This window comes from Microcaecilia unicolor, chromosome 2 (genome assembly GCF_901765095.1).
Source record: "Microcaecilia unicolor chromosome 2, aMicUni1.1, whole genome shotgun sequence".
NCBI lineage: Eukaryota > Metazoa > Chordata > Amphibia > Gymnophiona > Siphonopidae > Microcaecilia > Microcaecilia unicolor.
Window position 1 is genome coordinate 331,523,017 of NC_044032.1, and position 19,985 is coordinate 331,543,001.

General features: G+C 45.8%; 1 protein-coding gene across 1 annotated transcript in view; it reads left to right on the forward strand.

The window, feature by feature from the left end:
- The first annotated feature begins 535 nt into the window (after positions 1 to 535).
- GNE (glucosamine (UDP-N-acetyl)-2-epimerase/N-acetylmannosamine kinase) overlaps positions 536 to 19,985 on the forward strand; it is a 497,606-nt gene continuing 478,156 nt past the window's right edge. The window contains exon 1 of the mRNA XM_030194355.1: positions 536 to 615. Coding sequence (XP_030050215.1) covers positions 577 to 615 — 39 coding nt within the window. The 5' untranslated portion in view covers positions 536 to 576. The remainder of the gene's footprint in view (positions 616 to 19,985) is intronic.

A 19,985-nucleotide genomic window follows, 5' to 3' on the forward strand; every position in this document is an offset into this window, starting at 1 on the left:
ACATTAATGTGATACACAGATGAAATAACTCATTCTACTTCTTATAGCTACTGCTTCATTCAAACCAGAATTGACTAGGGTGAAATTTAATTGGAAAAACAGAATTAAAATGCAATACATTTATTGGGGGTGAAGAGGAAGGGAGGAATTTTGGACCCTATAATTCATACCCACATATGCTGCACTATTGCTATATATAGCCTGCAGCTTGTTCAATCTTACCCTCATTTGTCTACAGGAAAACAGAGCTTGCTCTGTCTGGGGTCCTGTCACAACTCTACAAACATCAGGTCTAGGGAAAGGAGCATGAAAAATGCCCGGCCACATCACAACAGATTTACACCGCAAAAATGATAGGTTTCAGGGAAATGAATTCATCTGGTTCTTCGCATCGGAGGAAAATAATCTTAAACTGCCCTGCCTTCTCTTGCTAAGGAATGTGGGCAGCTCTTGTCTTGACTGGGGGTGGGACTGCTGAGCTGCAGGGCTATTGTGGGCTGAGTCTAATCAGAAGATCCCACTCGTCATCTTTTCGCCGAGTTACACGTACCTCGAGTACACTGCGACTACCCTGGGATGCAGAGCCGCGGAGAGAGGGGAGTCCTAGGTCCGCATGTAAGTAGCATGTCTGTATCTCTTCCGGCGCTTTCATCAAACTGCCACGTCTGTGACAGCGATCACAACAGGGTCAAGGGGCGAGACTGCATGGAATCAAGCATGGGGTCTAATTTAGAGGGGTTGGGATTTTTTTAATTGGGTTTCCTTGTGCTTGGCTTCTCTTTGCCTGTGGGTTTCATGTACCGGGGGTTCTCGCCCTAGATGCTAGCAATCGATTTACATTTCAGGAACAGTCTGGAACAGAAGCTCTTTTGTGCCAGCTGTGACAGGATGGCAAATATGCTCTGTCTTTCACAATTCTGTCCAAGAGAGAGCAACGGGTCAGGAACGTAGAGGTCAGTTCTGTGGGTGGCACAACACCATCAGTATTGAGCAAATTAGCAAACTCCTTCATTGTGTCCAGGGAAAGGTAATTTGTATTGTGCTTGACGCTACAATCATTTTGAAATGTTGGCACCTATGGGAAGGAAGATCATGTACGAATGCACTAAATATGAAATTGATATTTATCCCTATCAGGTTAGGACTATTCAGTAGATTACATTAGCTGTAGCTGTACTGAATAATCAATAACTAACTGAAATGTAACAGTGCCTTCAGGGCCGGTCTTAGGCAGAGGCGACTGAGGCGGCCGCATAGGGCCCCGCGCTTTAGGGGGCCCCGTGCGGCGCGCCTCAGCTCTGCCTCGCCGCCGGACTGCCGCTGCGCGCCCGCCCTGGACATGAGGGAAGGCCGGCCAGTGGACGAACCGCGAAGCGGTTTTTCTTCTTCTAGTCAGACGCAGGCATCGCCGCTTGAAGATTTTTTTTTAAATGTTGGGTCAGGTGAGGTGCCGGCCGGGTCGGGTGGCAGAAGAGGGTCGTTTGGCGGGGGGGGGGGGGGGGGGGCTCGGATGGGAGGGGGGCTCAGGTGCCTGGAGGGGGAGCAGGGAAACGAGTCTCGTGCTGGACAAGGGTGGAGGGCATGGGGGACGGGGGGGGGGGTTACTGGACATGGGTAGATGGCAGGGGAGGGGGGGTTGGACATAGGTGGATGGCAGGGGGGACAGGAGGGTCGCTGGACATGGGTGGATGGCAGGGAAGGGGGGTTTCTGGACATAGGTGGATGGCAGGGGGGACAGGAGGGTCACTGGACATGGGTGGATGGAGGGGAGGGGGGATTTTGGACATAGGTGGATGGCAGGGGCTGGCAGGGAGGACAGGAGAGTCGCTGGACATGGGTGGATGGCCGGGGAGGGGGGTTTCTGGACATAGGTGGATGGCAGAGGGGATAGGGGGGGTTGCTGGACATAGATGGATGGCAGGGGGGGATAGGAGGGTTGCTGGACATGGGTGGATGGAGGAGAGAGAAGAAATGCTGGACATGGATGGAGGCGAGGGAAGAGTGAGGAAGGCGATGAGGTGAGGGAAAAGGAAGAGAGGAGAAAAAGTGCACATGGATATAGAAAATAGGCAGAAGCTGGATCCACTGGACAGTCAAGTCTGCAGAGGACCCAGCTTTTACTTACGGATGTAGGGCAAGAAATGAAGAAGAAAGGCGGAAAGTAAAGAAATAAATGGAAAGGAAGCCCTGGAAACGGAGTTAAGAGGACAGATAGCAGCACAATCGGATACTGAGCCAGCATGATCAGAAAAACGAAGTTACCAGACAACAAAGGTAGAAAAAAACTATTTTATTCAGGATTTATTAATTGGAATATGTCAGTTTTTGGAAATGGTTGGGGTTCCCTAGCGTTTACAAGCTGCCGTCATTTAAAGATAATTTTATGCACTGAGATATGTTGGGCATATTTTATTATTAAAAACAGTTTTGCTGGATTACATAAATTATACGACTTGGAAATTAAACAGTGTGATATGAATGATAAGAAGGGGATTCAATGAGGATTTGCACCACACCATTGCGCTTGTGACGCAAAGAACATAACTGTTCAGATGGATGTGAGAGGCAGTTAGATCTGATGAACCCCGAAAATAATTTGGATGACTATAAAAATTTGTAAACCCTGCAGTGAATATATATGTTTGGGACACTAATAGGATATTGGATGGAAGTTTAGTCCCCACATTTGTTCTATCTGGTGGGCTGTAATTTGAATAGTTTTTGGAAATGTGCATCTGTGATATTTTTCAAGTAAGTTTCAACGTTTGTAGTATTGCTGCATGCTGAGTCTGACTTCTTGAGGTAACTTTCCAGTTCAGTATTTTGCCTTCATGTGTTTTTCAGGTGTGATCAAGGAAGGTACAGTATTCTGCTAGCGTATAGTTTGCAGCCCTTTTTGTTTGTTTTTTTTTCACTAGGTTGTGCACTGGTGTTTTAGAGTCCGGTGTAATTACAGTTGCCTTTCCACGCCACGCATAAGGTTGTAGCTTGTCCTGTCCTTGGAATTAGTGCTGTTTATGGTTTGTTAAGGTTATGAGTGTGTTTTTGCACAAGTTTGTGTACAGTGTTTTGCAGTGGAGAGATAGTGTGTTGGCCTTACTAAGGTGGCACCAAACATCAGAAAGGGTGTAGAGCCTAAATCATGACACACTACCTATAAAAGGGTGATTTGTGGCTCTACATGAGAATTGTGGTATTATGATCCCTTGCTAGCTTCATATTGTTGACGGTCTGCATTTTCCATATGGCTGGTATATTGGTGTATAAGGTATTAATTGTGTCTATTTTATTTTTACTTATTTTTTTTCTGTGTGTTGTCAGACAATTATGGATGACAGACAGAGTCGGAGTCTTCTTGAGTCAGAGAGTTGTGGTATATATTTTAAAACAATTTTAATACCTTGGTGGTCTATATGTTTTTATATTGTACATTATATTTTACACATCACTTAATTTTATTGTATATCTTTTCATTTCATTTTTATTTTATTGCATATATAGGTTACAGAGTAATAGGGGAATTTGAAAGTACTGAATCTTTTCTTAATATTTTTCCTTTATTCTCCTTTGTTATGAGAATTGGAACTACTAATTGTAGTGGACTTGAACTGAATAATTTCTGGGGAGGGGAGGTTTCATGATAGCATTGTGCTTATTATTTCAATCAGTTTTTTTGTACAAGTTTAGCTTCATTTGTCGTTATTTGAAATTTCATTATAAAATGTTCTAAAAATGGAATAATCGTATCAATGGGGCGGAGCTAGGGTGGGGGCGGGGCTACAGTGGGGCGGGGCTAGGATGGGGCCCCACCAAATTGGTCTGCATAGGGCCCCGCACTTGCTAAGACCGGCCCTGAGTGCCTTTGTTTATAATAAATTGATACCAGACATCATGCTGTATAATAGCGGTTGCCAAACTTTTCACATAGAGGGCCATATTGCACATTTCAAATCAGCCAGAAAAAAAAAGGGGGACGGGCTCTGACTTTGCTCTGCAGGGGTCAGGAGGGAAATACTGGATAAAAGCAGTAGTACCTAGGGTATTTGACACCTAGGGCCAATCATTTTTGAACACTCCCCCCCCCCCTCCAAAATCCAGTACTAGGTATACTGAGAATAAAAAACACTGAGGACCTACAGAGCAATTCTGCCATACCATAAGCAGTCATTTCTACCAGCCACACAAGGGCGTACCTAGGAAAAGGAAACATCTTAAACACTGCCGTGAGCACTAGGACATCAATTCACCTATTGTAAAACTAAACCAGCCAGAATAGTACAGGTCGATCCTGCACAGTCAGTGCCAACAGAAAGCCATGCCTTTTTCACAGACATAGATATACCCTAATCCACTATAGAATAAGTGACCACAAACTAAAAATAGAAATATTTAGACAAAAATTAAACTGAACCCCCAAGAAGCCAGATTCTGCATACAATGCAACACCACAGAAATAGTGATAGTGATGTATGTCCCTTAGCACTGTGCAAAATATAAAGATAGCAGATGTATATTTGAAAAAAAAAATAACAAATACCAATCACCACTTTACAAATTAACAAATAGAAATACACAAAATAAGATAATACCATTTTATTGGACTAATACGTTTAGCTTTCAGAGGCCAAAACCTCTGTCCTCAGGTCAATACAGTATACTGCTGTTACAGTATCCTATCCTGACCTGAGGAAGGGGGTTTTGGTCTCCGAAAGTTAGTCAAATTGTATTAAAATGAGTCCAATAAAAAGATTACCTTATTTCCATTTTCTATTTATAAACATTTATTAAGTTATTAGCACAGTTACAATACTACTTTATCCTAAAGAAAAAAAAAATTTATTTACAGTTTCTCATCTCTGTTTTCTCCTTTCCTCATCTTCTCTTCACGCTCTCCCTTCCATTCAGCATCTGTCTTCTCTCTCTCCCTGCCATCCAGTGTTTGTTTTCTTTCTCTCCCTGCCCCTGCCATCCAGTGTCTGCCCGCTCTCTTTCTGTGCTCCCTCCATCTAGTGTCTGCCCCCTCTCTCCCTGTCCCTTCCATCCACCATCTGTCCTCTCTCCCTCTGCCCCTTCCAACCACTATCTGCCCTTTCTCTCCCTTCCATCCAGCGTTTGCTTTCTATCTCTGCCCCTTTCATCCACCATCTGCCCTGTCTGCCCTCTCTCTCTCTCCCCCTTCCCTCTAGGGTCTGCCCTTTCTCTCCCTTCCATCCAAGATCTGCCCCCCTCTCTCTGCTCCTATCCACCATCTGCCCTCCCTCTCCCATCCATCCAGGGTCTGCCCTCCCTCTCTCTTCCTTCCATCCAGGATCTCTCTCTCTCTTTCTGCCTCCTCTTTCAGCCCCCAGTTCCAGCCCCATTATCCCACGAGCTCCTAGTTCCAGCTTTAAGATGTAGCATGAGTTATTTCATATCTGATCTCCCCTTTCCTTGATATAAAAAATAAATAAATTTCTGTTAGTCTAAGGGTCAGTGTACCTTGTTTGTTTTATTTGATAGACTGATTCCCTAGCATTGCATCAGAATAAGAACATAAGAGTAGCCGTACTGGGTCAGACCAATGGTCCATCTAGCCCAGTATCCTGTTTTCCAAACAGTGGCCAAATCAGGTCAGAAAACCTGGCAGAAACCCAAATCGTGGCAACACTCATGCTACAAATTCCAGGGCAAGCAGTTGCTTCCCATGTCTTCCTCAATAGCAGACTATGGACTTTTCCTCCAGGAATTTGTCCAAACCTTTTTAAAACCCAGATACGCTAACCGCTGTTACAACATCCTCTGGCAAAGAGTTCCAGAGCTTAACTATTCGTTGAGTGGAAAAATATTTCCTCCTATTTGTTTTAAAAGCATTTCCATGTAACTTCCTCAGATGAATCACTAGGGGTCAGGTGCCCACCATATTGAATGATGGTGGCACTGGAGGCAGGAGTGAATGGGCATCATTCCTGCCTTTTGACTTTTTGAGGTGGGTGGGGAGGGTCTGAGTATTTCTGGGAGGGGAGAGAGTGCACTAGACTACAGAGATTTATTTTTTTTTAATGTTAGGGAGGGTAGTTTGGGTTGGGGGGGCCTCTAGACTACCTTAGTACTTAGTGTGTCAGGGGAAGGGGGGCTGCCAGACTAATTTTTATGGTGTTGGGGGAAGGAGGGAAGGAATGCAGACCTGGTGGCTTTTTTATTTAATGTCCCCTTGCTGTAAGTATGTGAACCAGTCACCAGTCACCACTCACACACTAACAGGAAGGGGAACATTTTAGCAATGAGCTGCAGATTACTTCCATGGTGTGCACTGATTTTTTTCCTCACAGTGCACACTTTTTAATGTGGCATTAATTTGCATGCTCATTGGTTATTGCATATAAGCGATAAACTTTTGCACACAGTACTCAAGGGGTGGTCATACCATGGAGCGATACAGAGGCATAATAATATTCTTTCTTATTTTCTATCATTTTCCTAATAATACCTAGCATTCTGTTTGCTTTTTTGGCTGCCACCACACTCTGGGCAGAAGATTTCAGCATATTGTCCACAATGACACCTAGATCTTGTTCTTGGGTGTTGACTCCTAGGGTAGAACCCACAATCAAATAACTATGATTTGTATTATTGGATTATTCTGAGATCTAAACTTCCTTTTTCATGGTTTAAGTCCCATTTGGTTATTTTTTTGGTATCTCACCCCATGTGACAGCTGCTTGAGCCATTGGCGGACAGGTGTTAGGAGGGTTTAGTCGATTGACAGATTGCTGTCTTGACTGATTGACTCTTTCCTATCCAACTTTGGGGTTCCTTTTAATTGATTTTTAGTTTTCCTTTGTAAACTGCTTTGTCTTTGATTAGAAAGGTGGCATTTAAAATGTAATAATAAACATAAACATAATGAGCATCACTTTGCACTTGTTTGCATTAAATCTCATCTGCCATTTGGATGCCCAGTCTTCCAACTTCCTATGGTCTTCCTGCAATTTTTCACAATCTGCATGCATTTTAACAACTTAAAATTGCAGAAGAGTTTTGTGTTATCTGCAAATTTAATCACCTCACTCATTGTTCCCATTTCTAGATCATTAATAAATATGTCAAATAGCGCTGGTACCAGTTCAGATACCTGGGGCACTCCACTATTCACCCTCTTCCACTGAGAGAATTGGACATTTAACCCTATCCTCTGTTTTGTTTCCAATAACCAATTCCTAATCCACAATAGAACATTGTCTCTAGTCCCATGACTCTTTAATTTTCTCAGGAGTCTCTCATGAGGGACTTTGTCAAACACTTCCTGTGAACACTACATCAACTGGCTCACCTTTATCCACATGTTTATTCAAGCATTCAAAGAAATAAAGCAAATTGGTGAGGCAAGACTTCCCTTGGCTGAATTCATGTTGACTCTGTCCCATTAAAGCATGTTTGTGTATGTGTTCAGTGATTTTATTCTTTATAATAGTTTCCACTATTTTGCCCAGCACTGACATCAGGCTTACTGGTCTCTTAATTTCCCAGATCATCCCGAATCCCTTTTTAAAAATAGGCATTACATTGGCCACCCTCTAATCTTCAGGTACTACAGGCGATTTTAATGACAGGTTACAGATTACTAACAGCAGATATTTCATATTTGAGTTCTTTCTGTACCCTGGGGTGTATATCATCCGGCCCAGGTGATATACTACTCTTTAATTTGTCGATTTGACTCAGTACATCTTCCAGGTTCCTCTGCATTGTCACCCTTGAAAACCATCTTTGGTACAGGTAGATAGATCTCTTACTTCTTCTTCAGTAAAGATTGAGGCAAATAATTCATTAAGTCTGTCTGCTATGATTCTGTCATCCCTGAGTGCCCCTTTTACTTCTTGATGTTCTAACAGTCCCACAGAGTCCCTCACAGACTTTCTTATATACCTGAAAAAATTATTACTGTTAGTTTTTGCCTCTGAGGCAAGTTTCTCTTCATATTCTGTTTTGGCTTTCTCTAGCAGTGCTTTGCACCTAACTTGCCAGTGTTTATGTTGCTTCTTGTTTTCTTCATTCAGATCTTTTTTTCCATAATCTGAAAGATGTTGTTTGGCTCTAATAGCTTCTTTCACTTTACCCTTTAACCATGCTTGCTGTCGTTTGCTCTTGCTCTTCTTTCCACCTAATACATCTAGTGTGGTAATCCAAAATGGTATTTTTAACCATTTAAAGTACTAACCTTTGCAGCTGGGCCTTTTTTTAATCCAATTTTATAAGAACCATTTTTGCATGTATAAAGTGTGTGTGTATGTTTATATGTGTGTTCTATAATGGATACTCATTTTAATGGGGATGCATTGACATGTATGCATATCAAACATATAAATGGTGAGTGACCGTACTCACCCGCAAATGTGCAGTAGAGACTTCCCTCTCTGTCCCGCCCCCGCGTCAATACGTGATGACGAGGGCAGGACAGAGAGGGAAACTGCGCGAAGGGGAGGGAGGGAACCGCCGATGTCGCTACCGCTCCCCCCCCTCCGAGGTCGCCACCGCCGCCCCCCTCCACCCGGCCTGAGTACTCTCTTCGGTATTGAACTTACATTGCCGACACGTAGCAGGCAGATCAGCTGAGCTCCTGTCGGCCTTCCTTCCTTGCCTGTGTCCCGCCCTCGCCGACGTTACGTCACACGAGGGCGGGACACAGGCAGAGAAGGAAGGCCAATGGGAGCTTTGCTGATCTGCCTGCTGCGTTTTGGCGACGTAAGTTCAATAGCGAAGTGAGGGCCCAGGCCGGGTGGAGGGGTGGCGGCGGCGAATCCGGGGGGGGGGGAGGGTGGACCTACAGCGGCGAGGGGAGGGGGCCTTGGAAAAACCCCATACTAGCCCATTTTAACGGGCTCAACGGCTAGTCTCTCTATATAAAATGCACCTCCAACGTTCTAATGAAGCCGGAAGGCAGCCTGAAACCGGAAGATGTAGTTGTGTAGATTGCTTTTTCCCCATGAGTGTCTGCCCCGCCCTCGCATCACAACGTGATGATGTCAAGGGTGGAGCACTGACACTCACCGAATCGGATCGCCCAAGGCCCTCTGCCCCAGCGCATCACCCAAGCCCCTACCCCCCTCCCTCGGCGCATCACCCAAGCCCCTCCCCCGGCGCCTCACCCAAGCCCCTACCCCCCCCCCCCCTCGGGCACATCAACCCCCTCGCCACCCACAGCTGCCAATACTAACGCTTTCCGGCCACTGCTGCTTCTCCTGTTGAGCAGCAGCGGCCAGTACAAAAAAAAACAAAAAGAAAGATTTTAAACCTGAAACGTGCCTCCGTAGACAGCCATCTGGCATTGGTTGTCGTCTCTGCAGTCGCTTCTCCTCTCCCCTGCCCCTGGAGGAAGACCCTGGAGGAGCGCAGCGACGTCAGAGGGGAGAGGAGGAGCGGCTGCAGAGACGACAGCCAATGCCAGATGGCTGTCTACGGAGCCGTGTTTCAGGTTTAAAATCTTTTTTTTGCTTTTCTCTTTTTGTACTGGCTGCTGCTGCTCAACAGGAGAAGCAGCAGCGGCCGGACAGCGTTAGTATTGGCGGCTGAGGGTGGAGAGGGGGTTGATGTGCCTGAGGGAGGGAGGGGCTTGGGTGATACACCGAGGGAGGAGGGGAGGGTCGCTGGACATGGGTGGCTGCAGGGGGAGAGAAGGGTCGCTGGACATAGATGGCTGCGGGGGGGGGCAGGGAAGAGGGAGGTGGGGAGGGGGTCCTGAGACCAGATGGGTGGCTGCAGGGGAGATAGAAGGGACACTGCAGAGGGGCAGGGGGAGAGGAGGGTCGCTGGACATGGGTGGCTGCAGGGGGGGCAGGGGAGCGAGGTGGGTCATTGGACATGGGTGGCTGCAGGGGGGCAGGGGAGAGGAGAGTCGCTGCACATGGGTAACTACAGGGGTAGAGGAGGGTTGCTGGACATGGTGGCTGCAGGGGGGCAGGGGAGAGAGGAGGGCCGCTGCACATGCGTGGCTGCAGGGGGAGAGGAGGGTTGGTGGGGAGGGGGTCCTGAGATCAGATGGGTGGCTGCAGGGGGGGCAGGGGAGACAGGAGGGACGCTGCAGGGGGAGAGGAGGGTTGATGGACATGGGTGGCTGCAGGGGGGCAGGGGGAGAGGAGGGTCGCTGGACATGGGTGGCTGCAGGGGGGGCAGGGGAGCGAGGTGGGTCGTTGGACATGGGTGGCTGCAGGGGGGCAGGGGAGAGGAGAGTCGCTGCACATGGGTAACTACAGGGGTAGAGGAGGGTTGCTGGACATGGTGGCTGCAGGGGGGCAGGGGAGAGAGGAGGGCCGCTGCACATGCGTGGCTGCAGGGGGAGAGGAGGGTTGGTGGGGAGGGGGTCCTGAGATCAGATGGGTGGCTGCAGGGGGGGCAGGGGAGACAGGAGGGACGCTGCAGGGGGAGAGGAGGGTTGATGGACATGGGTGGCTGCAGGGGGGCAGGGGGAGAGGAGGGTCGCTGGACATGGGTGGCTGCAGGGGGGGCAGGGAGCGAGGAGGGATGCTGCACATGCGTGGCTGCAGAGGGAGAGGAGGGTCGCTGGACATGGGTGGCTGCAGGGGGGGCAGGGAGCGAGGAGGGATGCTGCAGGAAACAGGGGAGGCTATCTAGACCTTTGACCCAAAACAATAGTAAACGCTATTGAAAACAATAGCCAAAAGATCATTAGAAATAAGGGACTGCCTATGCTTGGTCCACCTGTAAAAAGTCTAAAGCTGTTCTTGTTGGATAGGCAGTGCCTTAAAAGGTGGAAGATAAAATTTTATTATTTTTTAATAGCTTTTCAATTTATTTGAAAACGTCTCATATCCTATATAATAAAACGCACCTCCAATGTTCTGAAGCTGAGAAAGAGAAGCCTTGAAACATTCGTGCTCTCTCTAAAGCTGTATCCATCTCCTGAAGTGACATCAGCGTACTTCCGGGTACGACACAAGCAGCACTGACCAACCACAGGTGGGAGGGCGGGCGCACGGTGGCGATTGGCTCTACCGTTCAGTGGGCATGCACGCTGAGCTGTGCATGGCAGCGGAGGTTGGGCGGTTGGCGGAGGGGCAGAGATTTGGGCAGTGTGGTGCTGTAAGGGGAAGGAGAATCGCTGGGTGCCTGGAGGGGGGGCAGGGGACATAAGAGAATCGCTGGGTGGCTGGAGAGGGGGCAGGGGACAAAGGAGAATCGCTGGTGGCTGGAGGGGGAGCAGGAGACAGAGGAGACTCGGTGGGTGGCTGGAGGGGGGAGCAGGGGAAAGAACAGCATCGGTGGGTGGCTGGGGGAGGACAAGGGAGAAAGTAGAATCGCTGGGTGGCTGGAGGGGGGACAGAGGAGACACACTCACACCCAGCAGTCTCAATCTCTCTCTGTCACATACATACACTCGCACATTCACTCTCTCTCTCTCTCTCTCTCATAGAGTCACTCTCAAACACACTCTCTCAAACATACACACTCCGAGGAAAATTTATTTATTTATTACATTTGTACCCCGCGCTTTCGCACTCAAAGCAGGTTCAATACGGCTTACATAGTAATTGGGATTACAAAGTATTTGGTGTAGAGAAATAAGTTGAGTATTATTGGAGTAATAAAAGAAATAGGAATGTAGAAATGCAGGGATGAGGGGAGTAGGAGAAGTATGAGCAAGGGTAAGACCTTGCTAGCGCCCATTTCATTTGTCAGAAACAGGCCTGTTTTACTAGTGTAGATATAAATATAATGAAATGACAATTGAATATCACTAAAACAGCTTAAAAATTATTGTAGCTGGTAGAAACAGCACTAGTAAATGTTGTATTTTGTGCTCATTTTTCTACACTGTTCTATATATTACAGATGGCCAAATTTCAGTGAGGGTATCCTGTTTCTTGATGGGTTCATGCTAACTGCTGTAATCTGCCTTGGGAAGCCTGGTGTTATAAAGATGGAAAGCAGGAAGAGAGGAGGAAGATGGTGAACCATAGGAGGAGGAGGAGGAGGAAAAGTGAGAGAGAGAAGGGGAGACATGCTGTATCCACAGATTCAGCTACACAAACCCTGATGGTTTGCTCCTTCCCGGATTGTATATGCAGTAAACACTTAGCAGGTTTTCACTTCTGGTGTGCAGTTTGCTGCCTATATCAACTGGAAGGCTCGCGGCATTAGGGATTTGTGTAGCCATGTCTCCTGGCACAATAAGGAGGAAAGGGGGAGAGAAGGGACTGGGAATTGCTGAACCATAGGGGTGGAAGGGACAGGGAGAGGGGATAGGGAAATGCTGGATCATAGTGGTGGAGGAGAGAGAGGGGTTGGGGGAGATATTGGCATGGTGGAACAATGTGGGGAGAGACAGTAGCAGTTCTCAAGGAGAGATGAGTGAGAGGAGGATGGTAAGTACAGAGGGTAGAATTGTATAATGGGGAGTGGGTGAAAGAGAAGGGTAATATGAAGCCAGGGAAGGAGTGAGACAGGAGAGGTAGGGATGAGAGGAGAAGATGGGTACTGGTAAGTGAAATATAGGTGGAGGACTGAAGAGTGAGAAGACGAAATCTGAAGGGGAGAGAGAAAACAGAGAAAGAGGAATTGTGTTAGCGTTAGGTTTGGGAAATGTGCAACACTGATGTCTTTGTAATTTTTTTTTTTTCAGAACAAGAGGAAATACATTTGTGTTTTCATTTCTTCTATGCTGTGGAACATGCCTAATTTGAATTCTTGAGGTTCCCAAATTAATTTTTATCTTTCTATGCCCACACTAGCCCACTTCTCAAGTCACTTCACTGGCTCCCTGTCCGCTTCCGTATACAGTTCAAACTTCTCTTACTGACCTGTAAATGCATCCACTCTATAACCCCTCATTCCTTCGCATCCCTCCGGACCGGACCAGGATTGGACTGTTGGGTTGTGCCCGCCTACCAGCAGGTGGAGACTGAGAAAAAACTCTGACTCTAGAGAGCCAATAGGAGCCCTGGCCATGTGACCTTAGTATTTTCTCAGTCTCCCAGCAGGTAGGAAGTGAGCCCATTAGTCTCTCTCTCTCTTTTTCTCTATAAGATATTACAGATATATTTATAATACTTTTTCTGTGCCTGGAATCGTAATTAGAGGCTTGACAGGGTTTCTTTTCTTTCTTTGACAGCCTCTGGGGTGTTAAACTCGGGTGTCTCGAGTCCACCCCCCTTCCTCCCCATCTCCCTGGCTTAGCAGGGAAGGGCCGTCCCTTTCTCTGGAAAGGTGTACCGTCTTTGGGAGAGGCAGCCACTTTTAATAGGCAGCTGTTTTTAAAGAATTAAATCAAGTAAAAGAAAATTTAAAAAATTAATTCAAATGAAAGGAATTTAAAGGAAGTAGTTTTTGCTTTCCCCAGGCTTATAACGAGCAGGTAGCTCTTCTGTCTTATTCTGTTTGAAGAGTCTTTATTTTCTTTTCTGGCGGAGCTATTTAAAAAAAAAAAAAAAAGTGAAAAGTCAGCGTCTGTGACTTTAATCGGCGGTTTTTTTTGTTATCTTCATTATTTTTCCTCTGCTATCCGGTGTTGTTAGCGGCGGTAGTTGTAAAAAAAAAAAAAAGAGAGAGGCGCGAACTGTTAAGCGTGTGCTCGCTCTTGGACAGGTCTGTATAGCTTGGGAGCTGTATTGACGGTTCCTGTCGGGCCAGAGGCTAAACCATGTTTTGTGCGGCATCGGAGGTTATCTGTTTTTCAGCGGCACGGATTTCCTGCTTCTTCGTCGGTCTGGTCAGTGGTTTTCTCCCCCAAACTTTATTCTTCTCATTTTGGCGCGCTTGGCCGCCATTGTTTTGCCTGCAGCTGCAATTTCCTTTGACGCGGCAGCGTTTTTCTGCTTTTACTGTGTTTGGCTGTTTGTGCAATGGAAAGGAGATATTGTTTCTCCGGTAGTTGGGGCAATTGGTAGTATATTTTCCCCGCAATTAATTTTTACATGTATTTTTCAAGCTATTAAAAAAAACAAAAAAAAAACGAAATGTTACGATGCGAATGGCGCTCATTTTGTTTTTCCCTCTGTTTTTTCTCTGTCGGGGACTTTTTGGTTGCTAGCAATGTTGTGAATTAAAGTGCAGCTCAATTGGCGATTTCTTTGTTCTTGGCAAGACTCCGATTCAAAGTGCAGCTCAGTCGGGAATTCTCTGTTTTAGACAATGGGGCGAATTAAATTATATCTCAGCTCCAAAATAACCAATTTCCTATTCCTTTCCCTTGTGTGTGATGTTTGGAGGAAAGGTCTTTGCTATTGTCTAGCGCAGTTTTTATGGAGGTCCAGTGTGTGTCACTCTGTGTCTTTCTCATTTCCTGGTGAATAGGACTACATTGTCTAATAGTCAATTAATTAGTACTTTACAAATCTGGCCATAATATCTTAGTTCCTTTCAAGCATTTCCCTTTATGGCTATGATGTTATACAGTGTTTTAAGAACTTAACAAACATTTTCTATGGCATAGGCTATCTGGTTCAGGTGCCATTGTTTGGTACTTTACAATGCTGGATATAAGATCTTAATTCCTTTCAGGAAGTTTTACTCCGTGGCTATGTTCTTATACAGTGTTTTAAGATCTTAACAAACGTTCTCTAGAGCCTAGGCTATATGGTTCAGATGCCATGTGCAATGAGATACATTGTCTGATACTCAATTGTTGCGTACTTTGCAATTCTAGACATAAGGTCTTACTTCCTTTCAGCAATTTTCTTTCATGGCTATGCGTTCTCTTTGGCATAGCAGATGACAGCTGCATAGGCTACATGGTTCAGATGGTTCTCATATTCTAGGAGACTCAGTCCTGTCTACCGAGCACCCAGTTTTCTCAGATGCTTTAGAAGGCATGTTTTATTCACGTCTTCTCTACTTTCCAACTGTCTTGGAGTTTCTCATGTGTTATCTTAGTTTTCTTCTAGGACTTACAAGATATATGTCCACTTAGGGAGTAAAGTTATCAGGTCAATTTGCATTTTCTCTCACTTAAGGATAGTGGGAGGTCCTCACGCCATCTACTTGTATTTTTGTTTCCTCTATCTATTCAGCCTGGGCACATGGTAAACATTCTGGTTTTGTCCAGTATGACCATCCATAACATCTGCTATCCCTTTCTCTTCCTTACAGATTTTAGGGTCTTGTTTCAAGCTTTCTTGACGTCAGGTACAGTCTTGTCTCCTGTGGCACAAATTCACCACGTTTTCCGTAATAGGTATTTTCCAAGTCTATTCTTTTTCATTTTCATTTTATTCTTCCTCTCTCCAGAGTTTTTTTCTCTTGGAAGGAGATTCACTCATTTTCTGTGCATTTTTTGCCATAAGGGCATAAGTGTTGCCATAATGGGAAAGGCCAAGAGTCCCCATCCTGTTTTCAGATGGGGTCAATCCAGATTGCAAATACCACATTCATATCTTGTGAGTGTGCGTCTGTTCATCTCTGTACATCTCAGTGAGGAAGGAGGCATGACATGATACGAGGTTTGGGGAGATCCGGTAAAATTAAAGGCCAGTGTGTCTCAGTCCACGCTCAACATATGGTGATCCTTTCATTTTCATTCTATATGTCCCCATTCCAGACCTTCCTTTCAATTGGAAGAGGATTCTTTCACTTCCTGTGCATTTTTGCTATTAGTATATGAGTATTGTCATACGGGGAAAGTCTAAGAGTCCATTAAGCCCAGCATCCTGTTCTCAGTTGTGGTCAATCCAGGTTGCAAGTACCACATTCATTTCTTATGGGTGTGGGTCAGTACATCTTAGTACATCTCAGTATAGGAGGAGTAATGTGCATGATATGAGGATGATGAGAAGGTCCTCATTACCAGTTTTCTTGCCCTGCTCTTCGGTCTCGTGTCGGCTCCGCGCACTTTTTTCTTAAGTTATGGTCGTAGTAGCAGCGGCGCTCATGAAACTACGTCTCGTCGTTTCATCCTTTCCATAGATGTCTGGTTCATTACAGTCTTATTGGCAGAGTTGTCAGGTCAAGCAACGGGTGGTGCATTTCGGGCACACCCTAGGTTATGGGGTGCATGTAGCCAGGTCTCTCATTTGAGCTCTCTTTTGAGCTCTCGTGTGATCTCATTAGATTTCATAGCATGTTTCTATTTTTTCTCTCTCTGTTTAGTCAAGTTGGCGCAGACTGTTTTTGTCTTCTCTACAAGCGTCCCACTTTCTGTTTTCTCTGGATGTTCTTGGGCCTTCGGCCATTACCTTGCTCTATTTTGCAGAGTAAAATTTTACTTTCTAGCTCCCAAGAAGGAATTTTTTCTTCATTCGCTTTGGAGTCTTGGTAGTCTTTTTTGGGCAGCTTTTCACTCTGTCAATTTCGTGACTATTGAAGAAAAAAAAAAAAAAAGTTCTCAGTGGATAGTACCTTAAGGGGAGGTCCCAGTTCTACAACTATTTCTTTTCGCTCTGACCTTCCATGTGCCTCGCTTACTCTCTTGCTAAAAAGACTTGTCAGCGGCAGAGATAGATGCCCTCTCGTATCCAGATATTTATCTCTGATGGAATCCCTCCGCTCAGTTGGCCTCTATATTCTCACTAGTGGTCTGGTGGTTGAGATTGAGCATTCTTCCTGCAGGTATGCCGGGAGCATATACACAGTGACCAGTTTTTTGATGGCTGCATCTGTGAAAATATATATGTATATTTATAGTTCTACTACATAAGTACATATGTAATTCCACACTGGGAAAAGCTCAAAGGTCCTATTGAGCCCACCTTTCTGTCCACGGCCAATCCAGACCATGAGCACCTGGCTAGATTCCTAAACGTACAAACATTCTATACATGTTGTTCCTGGAACTGTGTAGTGTTTTATGGACTTCTATATGTTTCTAACAGATGAAAGGTACTAACAAGTGTCTACTGTTGATTTATTCCCGTTTTCACTAATTGGGGTCTACGACAAGAGTCTCAGGTGATTGGCTGCAGAGGCAACAGCTACAGATGATTCTTTCTCTCTCAGTTGAATTGCGCTCTGAGATATGTTTTTTTTTTCATGTTGGGTAACTGCAGCGGCTGTCAGTTTATTTGGACCTTCAGTCTAGTTTGCAGCAAGGATTTAGGTACCTTCTTCTTCTGCATAGTATTTAACTGCATTCTTGTTTTTACCTATTTAGCTTCTAGTGATCAGGTACTTTTTCACTGACAGGCTTTACATACTTCCAATCTGTTGCTAGGTCAGCAATAGTCTACAATATCTGGAGTATTGTACTTCAGGATTTCGGTTTCCACTTTCTCAGCTGAGGTAGATTCATTGCAGTTTTTTGTTGCCAGGCGGCTCTGCTTCTACCTTTGTCATCCTTCTTTCAGTCGTTTTTTCTCGAGTCTCTCTGTCCTTTCCGCTGCACTGATGCGGTAGGGGACAATATATAGCGGTCACTTGGTAGGGGACAGTGTTCAGCGTCGCTTGGACTTTTCAGCCTCAGCTTTTTTGCTTTGTAGTCATTCTATTTAGTTTATTGGCGGTTCTTGGATCGTCAAGCTTTGGCTTCGTATTCATCCTAGTTTGGGTGTCTTCAGGGACTCTACCACATTCTCAATGTCTGTCCCTCCCGTAAGATTACTGCTTTGGTACTTCCCAACAGTCCAATCCTGGTCCGGTCCGGAGGGATGCTAAGGAAGGAGAAATTAGATCTTACCTGCTAATTTGCTTTCCTTTAGTCCCTCCGGACCGGACCAGGCCCCTCCCATGTTCTATCAACTCTTTAGATTCTTTTATTAAGTTTGGAAGTGTATTCGTTCCTTTACCACACGTGGAATGTTTAAAAAAAAAATAAAAAAAAAAAAAAGACTTTGCGTGGTCCATACCACTTCTCTGGTGGTTGCTGGTGAGCTCGGTTGCTGGAATATATATAAAACCTTAATGGGTCATACCACTTCTCTGGTGAGAGTTGCAGGTGAGTTCAGTTGCTGGAATATATATAAAGCCTTAAATATGTCATACCACTTCTCTGGTGAGAGTTGCTGGTGAGTTCAGTTGCTGGAATATATATAAAGCCTTAAATATGTCATACCACTTCTCTGCCGAGAGTTGCTGGTGAGCTCAGTTGCTGGAATATATATATATAAAACCTTAATGGGTCATACCACTTCTTTGGTGAGAGTTGCTGGTGAGCTCAGTTGATGGAATATATATGAAACCTTAAGTGAGTCATACCACTTCTCTGGTGAGAGTTACTGGTGAGCTCTAATATGAATGGGCCATGCCACTTCTCTGGTGAGAGTTGCTGGTGAGCTCTAATATGAATGGGCCATGCCACTCCTCTGGTGAGAGTTGCTGGCGAGCTCTAATACAAATGGGCCATACCACTTCTCTGGTGAGAGTTGCTGGTGAGCTCTAGTACTCGGTTTTGCCGAGGAATTTGTGGCTGCTAGGATTCCATACGACACAGAAGTTCTTTCTTTCTTTCCTGCTTTGTTATTCAAATACTGAGGCTAAGGTCACATGGCCAGGGCTCCTATTGGCTCTCTAGAGTCAGAGTTTTTTCTCAGTCTCCACCTGCTGGTAGGCGGGCACAACCCAACAGTCCAATCCTGGTCCGGTCCGGAGGGACTAAAGGAAAGCAAATTAGCAGGTAAGATCTAATTTCTCCTTACCTCTCCTCTCTCATTTCTCCCTACATTCTTCCCCGTGAACTCCGCTCTCTGAGCAAGTCTCTCTTGTTGTCCCCCTTCTTCTCCAATGCTAACTCCAGACTTCGCTCATTTTATCTTGCTGCACCTTATGCCTGGAACCGCCTTCCCGAGCCCATACGTCTAGCTCCATCTCTACCTTTTTTAAAATCTATGCTGAAGGCTCACCTTTTCACTGCTGCCTTTGGCTCCTAACCACTACCCATTTGTCCTCCTCCCTGTTCCTCTTTACCCTGTAATTCCCTTGCCCATAGTGTCTTGTCTGTCTGTTTTCCCTAGATTGTAAGCTCTTTGAGCAGGGTCTGTCTCTCTATGTCAATTGTTCAGCGCTGCGTGCGTCTGGTAGTGCTATATAAATGCTAATAGTAGTAGTAGTAGTAATTTGTGATCCCTTGTTCTGTATTTGGTGTGTGACCAAGGCGTGGTATTCTGCTGTGTCCCACCTACGCTGACACAGGAAGTTGTGTCAAAGGAGGTGAGACACAGCAGAAGAAACACTTGCAGGGCCAGCCAGAGGCAGTTTGCTTTACTTGCTGATGCTGCTGGTAGCCATAGAAACACTGGAGGACTAGCGGGAAGGAGGAAGAAGAAAGGATGATAAATACCTGTCACGTTTTCAAAGCTGGAACAGGGTTTGTGAGCCCTTGGGCCACTGCCGAGGAGCGGCAGTGGCAGGCAAAAGCACCCCACACCGGAGCCTAGGCAGAACAGGACTGGACCCCAGACTGGACTGGAGTTGCAGCAGAGGCAAACAAGCAGGATTAAAGCAGAGCAGGTACCTTAAACTTCACCTGCACTTGGACACTTTTCACCCGGAGTTGAGCTCCAGGCTGCAGGTGGCTGACAGGACTTACTGGGCAAGGCAGGACTGGATACCCACTAGGCTGATCCAGGACTGAGGGTCAGAGGGGAAAGGAACATACAGGAGCAGCAGAACAAGGAAGGGCTAAGCTAATGGGCAGGACAGAAAGCTGCAAGCAGCCACTAGAACAGGGAACAAAAACACTGAAAAACAAAAGACAGACTGAAAGCTGCCAGGCAGCCACTAAACAAGAAACACAGAGAACCCAGAACAAGACACAGTAAATACAACCAAGAGTCAAGACTAGTACCAGAACTGGTGGTGGGAGGTGGGGCTGGTGGTTGAGAGACGGGGATAGTGCTGGGCAGACTTATACAGTCTGTGCCCTGAAAAGGACAGGTACAAATCAAGGTAAGGTATACACAAAAAGTAGCACATGTGAGTTTATCTTGTTGGGCAGACTGGATGGACCGTGCAGGTCTTTTTCTGCCGTCATCTACTATATAGTACAAGCTAAGCTACACATAAACTAAACAGAATCAGGCAAGGCACTAGAACAGGAATCAAACTAGGCTGAAGTGCAATAAGCA